The sequence below is a fragment of the Trachymyrmex cornetzi genome, unplaced genomic scaffold, assembly GCF_001594075.2.
Source record: "Trachymyrmex cornetzi isolate Tcor2-1 unplaced genomic scaffold, Tcor1.1 scaffold16, whole genome shotgun sequence".
Lineage (NCBI taxonomy): Eukaryota > Metazoa > Arthropoda > Insecta > Hymenoptera > Formicidae > Trachymyrmex > Trachymyrmex cornetzi.
The window spans coordinates 5,450,771-5,461,305 of record NW_017296201.1 but is presented as its reverse complement, the minus strand read 5'-3'; the positions used below and the strand labels follow the sequence as shown (position 1 = coordinate 5,461,305).

Genomic DNA, 10,535 nt, shown 5'->3' with positions numbered 1-10,535 from the left:
ATAAATTTACAAATCATATGTCACTTTTTTAAAATAAAGAAGCGATATATAATTTATGATAAATTATTATCACGAATAAGTTAGATAAACATTATCCTATAGAACTATAAATCATCAAAAGTAAACTAATAAAAGGTGAACTAATTTCATAAAAAGTTGTCAAAATCGTCCTAACTAAAAAAGAATAGATTTTTAAAAAATTGTCAAAATTGTTACAATTCAAAAAGAATGATTTTTTAATGGTAAAACAAAAATGACAAAAATGAGTTTGTTTATGTTAAAAATATATTTTTTTTGTCGCGCGCGCGAACGGTTTCAGGAGGACGTATTTTGGTTACATTTGTTTCTCTAGATGAATGCGCTAAAAAATATCAAGATCACTTACATTTAAAAAAAGTGGAGGTGATCATATCTTTTTTACTAGATCCAGAAAAAACGTGACAAAATGCGTTCAATACGTCGAAACCGTTCCACTGTGTGTTATCTAAAACATTTTTTTGTATCATCAATCATTTCAAAGAAAATTGATTTATATTAATTAAAGTAGGATTACTTATATATATAAAAAAAAATTTGTAAATTTACATATTAAATATATTATATTTATATTTATATTTTAGAAAGAGTTAAGCTTCATATACAACGTAAACAACATAACTTATCTGACATTTAGAACTCCGCAATGAATAATAGAACACGATAAAGTCAAATCAGTATAAGTTATAACGGAACTTCTTTAGCCGTATTTTTTATTATCCAACTCGTTCCGGAGAGGAAAGTTTAAGAGGCTATACAGTCGTGTAATAAAGTCAACCAAATCTTCGCGTGATTTATGTATTCACCGCATTGTGAGGTCAACTTTTTTGCTGAGGCGTGACCCAAGACAAATTCCACCATCAGATTTAATATTACAGCATCCTTCCTGGTGCGACCGGCTATCCTTCTTGACCCTCGAATCACAAGAGGTACGGTAACTGACATAAAGCAGCATCCTTATCTATTGAGCCTCCAGGAAGGTTCGCGGCACGTTTGTGGAGCCGTCATCGTCGATAATAAACGGGTTGTCACGGCGGCTCATTGCGTCAGGTATATACATACATATTTCTTTCCCCCTTGGATATCACATTATCTCATTACAAGGCAACATCTAAATCTTCATAAGATGTTTAAGCTAATTACATTTTATCCTTATCTTTGAAACGTCTTCCAACTAATTTAATACTCCTCATTAAGTGTCAAATATAATCGCAGCATCATTATCACAGGACGTATTTACTTTCTTCTTGCATATTTCAACAGTATACAAATTCGGATAGAGGAAGATAAAATTGTAAACTTTATCATAAATTTCCATAACAATGCAATTTTTCAAGCGTGTCTGTTTTTGAGTATCCAATTCGCGAATGCCTAATTAGGAAGAAGGTAAATACGGCTCTGATAATGAGCCAGTGCGATTAGTTAAAACTCAGAAACAGAGAAATCTTTCCTGGGAAATTCTACAATCCATTTTACGCTTTCATAAACTGAATATAACTCCTATCTGTAGTAGAATAATTATTATTTAAAGTAGAAGTTCTACCGCTTCAAGTTCACGTCCCGAATCGTCGTGTTAAAATTATACAAGTTGAAAATTGTACAATAGGAATAAATTTGGGCTCTAAAAAAATATAAATCAAAAGAATATAAAGTACCTGTAAGTACCTGTATAAATGCAAAGAATATAAAGTTCCTATAAATAGCCAATATAATATAAAGTACCTATAACAAACAACAACAAAAAAAGAATTGGGTCATATATTCTCATATAAAAATATAAATGTTTCGACTCTCGTTCTGGACCATCCTCGGTGCATAAAATTTATTGCTAATAATAAAATTCGTACAACTTATAAAGTATAATTATATGTAATGACGATGGAAACTGTCATACAAAAAATAAAATGAAGTACATAATTAATTAATTAAGTAACGCAAAGATCCAGTAAATTAATTATATAGAAAAAAGTCGGATACCTGACTTATTCAGAAATGGTCAGCATTGAATTTAACAAACACAAATAGTTAAGTACCGAAGATTTAAAGTACAGACAGAGAAGAGATCTTGTAGAAAATTGTAGGCACGTTTGTGAAATCACCTATCTAATAGAGCATTTTCTCATAAATGATCTGTAAATTTTATCATAGCGTAGTTGCATAACGTGCGCTTATATCATCATGATATTTTCATATACCAGCATATACATTCTGTTCCAGTTTGCCGGCGAGCCTTTACAGACTTCACGCAGGAAGTAACGACAAATACGAGGGAGGCACTTTTCATTCAGTTAAAAAGATCGTTCAACATCCCGCCTACAATTTCCGGACGGAGGATTACGATATTGCCCTCCTCGAGGTAACATCGACCTCTATCTCTTTCTTCTTCTCTTTTGCTTCCTCGCCCCGATCTCTCTGTTTTTGCTCGTTAACGACTCTGCGCCAGCTGACAATAACAACATCGGTAGTTCTCACACACTCTGGAAATTTCATTTCAGATCGTCGACGAATTCGTATTTAACGATAAGGTGCAGCCAGTGAAGCTTCCAAAAAAGGAACTCGCGGATGGTGTTATGGTGAACGTTACCGGATGGGGCGCGGTGGAGGTAAGTGCACGGGGAATAGACTCATTATTTGAACGTTGCAGAAAACAAATGGAGCTAAATAATAGCAAATTTCGCCCAGTCGACCAAGCACGACTCGAAGATTTCACAGGAGCGCTATTCCGTATCGGAAATCGTACCACACAGTATTCAGTGTACGATAAAAAAAAATCGATATCCCCTGCGTCCTATTTGTAATGATACTAAATTACGTTGCGGCTATATTAAAGGTATTAAATTACTGCGCCATTGTTAAATTACTTCATCCATAGACTTCCCTTTCCGATCTGGCGCAAAACAACTTTCGTAGCATATCCTCTGCTAATTCCTCGATGCTGATATCTGATAACCGATATCGACTCCGTTCTATATATAGTTTCTAAGTGTTGGTATCTGTACTTTACGGGGACGATTGGAGTGGGTGATCATTACGCATTATATGCTACAATTATATGGTCATATCGATAATTCTAACACGCTCTAATTAAGGACGTTCTCCGAAAAAAAATCCATTTTCTTTAGATTTTTCTGAAACTTACAGAATAAGCTTGTTTTAGTGTCCTACGAACATAAGTGCTTTAACTCAATATCCGGAGTGGAATTAAAAATCGAAATATTCCACTTCAAAGTTGAAGCATTTAAAATATATATACATACATATATATATATATACTAAAATCCATTTTCTTTAGATTTTTCTAAAACTTACAGAATAAGCTTGTTTTAGTGTCCTACGAACATATGTGCTTTAAAACTCAATATCCGGAGTGGAATTAAAAATCGAAATATTCCACTTCAAAGTTGAAGCATTTATAATATATATACATATATATACATACATATATACATATATATATATACATTATACACATAGGATCCCTATCTAAAGCTTATTCGAAAGTACTCTCATCTAAATCTGAATCAGTGGATAGTCACTAATTACTCAGTGGCATACTTGGCACTGATATCAGTAATTATCTATTGATTCAGATTTAGAGAGTAATCTTTTTATTCACTGTAAAAAAGTTTTTCTTAACAATTTTTTGAAACAATGAGACATAAAACTTGATATCACAAGGAATAATATGAAATTTGTCTAAAATGGCTTCCGGTATTCGTTTTTAAGAAATTATTAAGTAAAGTAAGTAGCAAAGTAAGTAAAGTTGCTATTTTTTCGACCGACGGCAGTAGCGAAGGCGGAAGGCATTTTATATTGTATAAAAAAACTTGTATAAAAACATTAACACTTATGGAATATCTTATACTATATAAAAGTGAAATAAATTTTCATAAAAATTTTCATAATGGTGAGCACTAATGTGCTCATTAGGCACTAATGTGCTTCATTGAACACAACTGCAGTCGGAGAACGCCCTTAAGACGCGTAATCAAAATGGTCGATATGTGTTAATTCAATCAATTCAATTTACGGAAATTGTAAAATAATTTCTATTTTAGGAAGATGGAAAATCATCACCAATGTTAATGACAATATCGCTTCCGATTGTGAACAAAACAACGTGTCAAGATACATATAAATATATCCACCGCATCACCAATCGAATGATCCGTGCGGGTAACATGCATGGCGGCCAAGATGAGTGTGTAGGCGATTCGGGCCGGCCTCTTACGGCGGGTAGTACTCTCTTAGGAATTACATCCTGGGGATACAATTGCCTTACGTTGTTGACACCCAGTATTTATGCAAGTGTGGTTATCCAAATATTGAGTGGGTCAAATATAATATTTGAGATTTGACAATTACGCTCTTTACTATGCATCTTAATTTGTGGATGATAGAACAGCGTTATAATTATGCTCTCGTTAATATTAAAAAGTATTAAAAAGTATAAATTAAAATAAACAATATAATAAAGAAAATAAACTAACGATATTAGTATTGATGTTGTAAGTACTCAACAAGCTCAAATGTTTTAATTAAATGATGTAAAAATAAAGTGCTTGCGCCTTTCTGCCCCCCCCCCCTCTCTCTCTCTCTCTCTCTCTCTCTCTCTCTCTCTTCACACTAGAAGTTTAATTAGCTATCATAATCTAACATGGTTATATCATTATTGGCCGATCGATAAGGTATCACTTATGCATATGTTACGTGGTTGTGTATACCAATTAGTTTGACACACAAACATTATCTCAGAATTGAATTACGCTTCTAATGTAACAATTCCAAATTAATCGCGCGGCATTCTTTCATATTTCCTGATAACGATTTGTTATAATTTTGAACATAGATAATGCGATACTAAAAATTTATCATGGACAGAAAATAAGTTTCCATTCGCAAATCATTCTGTGACACAATCGCTTCATGCAAGAATCATTACTCGTGGCTAATTAGTGTAAAAAAATGTTTCAAAAACTCATTTTATTATTCTGCGTACTTTTAGCAGTTTTAGTATACAGTGAGTCAAATTTTTTTTACATATCCGCACTTTTCACACTGAATTGTTTTACATAAATTGTGATTACAGTTGTTAATACCGAAAAGCACGAATATGTGGTCATTGAGGATTATCCGTACCATGTGAGAGAAATTCATTTCTTTTTTTTTTCCATTTGCGATAGCTTGTAGTATCTACCGTGCGTTCCGCCGGCAAATAAAACTATATGCCATTCACATGTGGCTTTAATCGGTAGTCAGTACAGCACGGTGACTGTAAGCCGCTATTATTTTCAAATAAATCGGATTTCAGATAGAATTCGTTATTCCAATACAGGTATCGATCCAGATAGCCGGACTACACGTTTGCAGCGGCGCGTTCATACATGAATCGTGGATTATGACCGCGGCATCCTGTGTTTTTAGGTACGTGCTACTGCAAAAGTAATAGTATATAGGACGTTCCTCTTGAAAACCATGACTTTGATTTTAAAAGATTCCTTCATGAATTTAAAACTGACTTTATAAAGCTGACTTTATCTTAGGATTTAGAAATATTAATATTTTTTAGTTTTGAAATAAGCAATATGAATTGACAATATGTTTTATATTTTTTAACTTTCAGATTTTATAGTAGTTACGTTTTGTACAGGAAAGGGACAATTTTGCTAAGATATTTAAAAAATTGGCTAGATCCTGGTTAGATTGAAAACAATTTTGTCCATGAAAATATTATAATTATGTAGGAAACTAAATATGTCGATTAACAAAATATTGATACATTTCATTAAAATGCTTATTAATATGTCCTTATAGTGTAAAATCATCGATGGTATCCGTACGCGTGGGTTCCTCTTATACCTCCAAGGATGGGGATGTATTAGAAATAGATAAAATCGTGATGCACGAAAGTTTTGATAAGTATGTATACCTCAACGATATAGCATTGATGAAGGTACGTATCTCCATTTATTGAACAAACACCTTACGCGCCCGTGTTTTATTAGTTTATCGCATGCGCGCCTATGCAAAGTTGTCACATTTATCAAACTTGTAGCTAAAGAGTCCTGCAGAGTTTGGAGAAAAGTTGCTTCCTATCGGACTGCCGGAAAATGAAAAACTCCAGGATGGGACCCATTGTGTCGTGACTGGCTGGAACCGAACTCGGGTAAGACTCGAGTGAGACGCGTAGCTTTAGTCTATTTTGAAATTTTCACAATCGTTTACTCGAAAATACCGTTTCTTATCGTTTGACGAAGTATCCAGGTGCCATGACACTTGGGGAACGCGTAACTCCGTCGTTCTTCCGCGGTGAAATGCTTCTCCTGGAGTTAGCAACTTCCCTGGAACGAGATTTTTACAACGAGCGTATAGGCATTTTTACAGGAACTTGGATATGTAAACTTTCTACAACTTCCCGCCAACCGGTTGGCACTCGCACACGATGTTATTCAAAGTCACGTCGGTACCAAAAAGTAAATCGTTACGAAACACTGTCGCAAAACGTTCGCGCGCGTTTGTAACCCTCCACCTCCCCCCGTTTTGCTACGACGAGGTCGCAATAACGAGAAACGTGTCGTAAAAACGTGCGAGCCGTGCCAAATTTCCAGGGGACCAGCAGCCCAAGCGGAGCTCAGCTCGCGACGGCCGCTGTGGCGATCGTAAATCAACGTACGTGCGAAGCGATGATGCCGAGCTACAAGCCGCTGTCTGAGGATATGTTGTGCGCTAACGCGACTCGCCCGTCGGAAAGGTGTCAGGTAAGATAAACATATAAGACGAAAGTGACGCGACATAACTCGGCTCGAGAAACGGGCGCGGTGATCCGTGAAGGGCTCGCGTGTATGAAACCCGCGACAAACTGTGGACGACACTAGAGAGAGCGTCGACGACACCGACAAGAGGCGCCTCGACCTCGTCGTCGCATGTCACGACACTTGGCACGCGTGCACGGTGTATATGCATCATCTACGTGCTATTGAACCGGGTGCACGCTCTCGTGTGTCAAGCCCAGTGAATCTGACAAAAAGTACTGTGCGAGTTGCCAAAATTATTGCGAAATGTTCTTTTAATCGAGAATATATTAGATGATAATAATATAGATAATAATAATAATAAGGTTTTAAACCAATTAACCCGAGAATAGTGACCTGATTTTTTTTAAGATCATCTGGATTGTTTTTAGAGGCAAAAAGTTCAAATCGAATTAAATCATAATGGATTCGATTCGATTTATTTTCGAATCTGAGAAATTCGAAATGGAATAAAATTAAAATTTCAAATTATCGGTGGTTCGATTTAAAATTCGACTTTTTTTCCTTCATTTTGATGTAAATCTGGGAAATTTTTATTCGATTTAATTCGAAGCAAAAATTTCAATTTCGATTTAATTTGATTCGACCTCATTAATGCTTGATTCGCACACCTTAGTGTTTTAATATCCTAATTAAAATCACTATTATTAAAAACATATTATATATTAATCGTTTTCCAATTTATTAGTGCTTGAGGACGTTATGAACATAGAATTAATTATAATTTTCTGAGAAAAGCAAATAGAGAAACCAAACAAATATTAAATGGAAGGAATACGTTAAGCAGCTTATTATGATATTGTAGTATTTCTAAAAAAATTAATTGAATTAACATGATATTTTCTTGTTGCGGGTTTTCGATGGACCTGAGTATTTAAAGAATAGTTATTACAATTTACATTTTCTTGCCGCTAGAATATAAAAATATCCCAGTGACTATTCTCAAGTTAATGAGTAAAATGTTTTTTTATATAAACAATTCTCAATATATTCGTCAATTAATAAATATGATCCTTGATCATATTTATTAATTAAATAAACAAGGAAAGGACCAATATGATCGAGACTAAATCTTAGTGTCTAATATTTTTATATGTAAATTTTAAATACATCTTTCAGTTACATGAACGCGTCATAAAACACTTACTATCGGACTTAAAACGCAATTATATAAACTAAAATAACATTACAATTAAATTGACCATCGATTTAATAACGCGCGCGCGCGCGCGCAATAGAACTAATACTTTAAAAACCTGTTAAGAATTTATTGCAATAAATATTATCTCATCCCCCCCAGGATTCAAACATAGAACTCCTTAACTATCTGGAACGGACGTCATATTTATTAATTAACAAATTTATTTAGAATTATTTTAAAAAACTAATACTCATCTCTCTTGTTTGTTAATTGACCTATCATAGAGAATAAATAATGAGAAATGGTTTACAATTGTATTAATAATGGTTTATCTATTATTACGGAATGTTATCAGCTGAAACCGATTGAGATTATTGAGATTTTCGAGTAATTTCGAGCACCAATATCGATATGTGAATCTAAGCGCAATCTCGTAATGATCTCGCGAGGAACAGCGATATGTGGAAAATGCGAGGCGCGTAAATTAAGAGCAGTCGATGGTAGTCGAATTCCAATTGTGCCATGGCCACGAGTGTACAATTACATCAATGGAGTCAATAGTCTTTCCGCAAGTACACGCGCGGCTGGTTCAGGTGTCGGATGCACCAGATCGGCGAACAATGCAGCACTTGACTCGAGAACGCAATTTCCACGAGACGCCGAAGCACCGCAAGCGAAATGCGAAGAGACTCGCGCCGGGCTAGAAAAATTCCCGTTATTTCGCGACGTGACTATATGCGATCATGTTCGAAGACCGCGGAGCACGAAAGTCTCTCGTATGTGGACACAATGTTTTTGTAAAACGTACCTTATTATATTTAAAATAAATTTATGTAGCGAAGGTTCAGATTCGGTAGGGATTTTGTAAAGATTTATATACAACTCTTGAGGCTTTTTATTGCAGCTGTTAAAAATTATAAAACAAAAGCCTCACACACACACACACACACACACATACACGTGAAGTATTATTTTTAAAAAGAAAAAGAGAAAAAGGATTAAAATTAAAAAAAAAACATATCAAGATATTGTGTGCTACACCAGTGCTGTAATCCATCATATAGCGCTTCGGTTCCTAGCAATTAGCGCGAGTAAAGCTTCCAGCGATTATAACTATCATGATATTATTGTCTACAGGGTGATCTAGGTGCGCCTCTAGTGTCGGAGCAGATGCTGATTGGCATTCTATCCTATGGATTAGGTTGCGAAACCAGGATACATCCTGATGTCTATACTCGTGTCAGCAGCTACTTATCTTGGATCTTTATGAAAACTGGCATCTTTTTTTAAATAAGGCAGTATATACATACGATTGACATATTCACTTGCAATTAATTATGTACAAATTATAACATACCGTACTTTTCTTATTAATAAATTCTGCAAATTGCCATAAATATACTGACTAACCCGCGATATCTTCGATGCTTAATTTATGATAACTGAATATCCTATAAATTTTCAATCATAGCAGTTATGAATTAAACTGAAATACGATATTTCGTTTTACACAATCATGATATTGCAAATCGCATGATATGCATCTCTCTCTCTCTCTCTCTCTCTCTCTCTCGCTCGCTCGCTCGCTCGCTCGCTCTCTTTTGCTGTCTGAGGACGAGAAAGTAACCGTTCGAGTGCAAATAGACGACTGTTAGAACTCAAACATTACAGGATTTCGTCAATACTTGATGCATATTCATAAAGGTAATATAGCAACGGGCTAGCAATCAATTATTTCGACCTGCTGCGTGCGTACTCGCTCATTGATAAAGTCCATGAATACAGTATCTCGAGCATGCCATTTAATTTAAGCGTTAGTGACGAACGTCCCGTACGTACCGTATTTCCGATTTCAAGTGCCACGCTTAAGCTTAATTATCATGTTTCGAAACCGAAACTTTCGATGTACGATACGGTCGCGCCGCCACAGATAGCCGTTAATTTACCATCGATATTTCATCGAGTGCCAATTAATGGAAGGGATTAAAAGTTTATACAAATTCATACCAGCAGTTCATTTCCGTCCCGCTGAGGGTTCGATTGTGTGGAATTAAGCAGCGACCATTAAAAACCCTTTTAACGACCATTAAAGAATTAACGACACATATTTTTAATCTACCTCCGCGGGATATTTATTGAGATAAAAAAACGATACGAAATTTACTATCCGGTAATAATTATATTACCAAGATGAAAAAATTGTATTATTGCATTGCTTTTTTATCAAATATGATTAGAAATAATTTATAACAATTTGTATAAAAATAATATGTTATACTGAATCAAATAATATAAATAAATATCTACATTATTTAATAAAGTACTCATAATATTAATTTTCATCTTTGTTTCTTTGTAACTGAAAAAGATCTGAACTCACTTATTCCGATTTTCTCATATATCTATGCAGAACCTCGATAAATACGTATCCTAACATTCCTAATGCGATTGAAAACCGATTTTTTACCTTTCAAAAACATTATTCTTGTCAAAAATTTGTCCTAATGAATTATCATTCTAAAAAATAAACGCAAATGTTTATTTTA

General features: G+C 34.6%; 2 protein-coding genes across 2 annotated transcripts in view; both read left to right on the top strand.

Moving 5' to 3' along the window:
* The window catches only part of LOC108758574 (trypsin-1-like), a 7,508-nt gene extending 3,114 nt beyond the window's left edge, over positions 1 to 4,394 (top strand). Inside the window, exons 2-5 of the mRNA XM_018503575.1 lie at positions 915 to 1,086; positions 2,254 to 2,392; positions 2,532 to 2,639; positions 4,095 to 4,394. Of these exons, the coding sequence (XP_018359077.1) occupies positions 915 to 1,086; positions 2,254 to 2,392; positions 2,532 to 2,639; positions 4,095 to 4,394 (719 nt within the window). The remainder of the gene's footprint in view (positions 1 to 914; positions 1,087 to 2,253; positions 2,393 to 2,531; positions 2,640 to 4,094) is intronic.
* A 549-nt stretch (positions 4,395 to 4,943) lies between these two features.
* Positions 4,944 to 9,386, top strand: LOC108758746 (trypsin-3). Its single transcript, XM_018503831.1, has 7 exons — positions 4,944 to 5,056; positions 5,126 to 5,178; positions 5,372 to 5,460; positions 5,851 to 5,989; positions 6,092 to 6,202; positions 6,645 to 6,794; positions 9,127 to 9,386. The coding sequence occupies exons 1-7, from the start codon at positions 5,002 to 5,004 to the stop codon at positions 9,277 to 9,279; spliced, it is 750 nt and encodes a 249-aa protein (XP_018359333.1). The 5' UTR covers positions 4,944 to 5,001; the 3' UTR covers positions 9,280 to 9,386.
* The last annotated feature ends 1,149 nt before the right edge of the window (positions 9,387 to 10,535 follow it).

What these genes read in the sequence shown, in the direction of transcription:
- LOC108758746 (XM_018503831.1), top strand. Translation starts at nt 5,002, where the DNA reads ATGTTTCAAAAACTCATTTTATTATTCTGCGTACTTTTAGCAGTTTTA. An exon ending in CTGGCTGGAACCGAACTCGG is followed by an intron (nt 6,203 to 6,644) that starts GTAAGACTCGAG and finishes CCAAATTTCCAG; the next exon opens with GGGACCAGCAGCCCAAGCGG. An exon ending in GCCCGTCGGAAAGGTGTCAG is followed by an intron (nt 6,795 to 9,126) that starts GTAAGATAAACA and finishes TATTGTCTACAG; the next exon opens with GGTGATCTAGGTGCGCCTCT.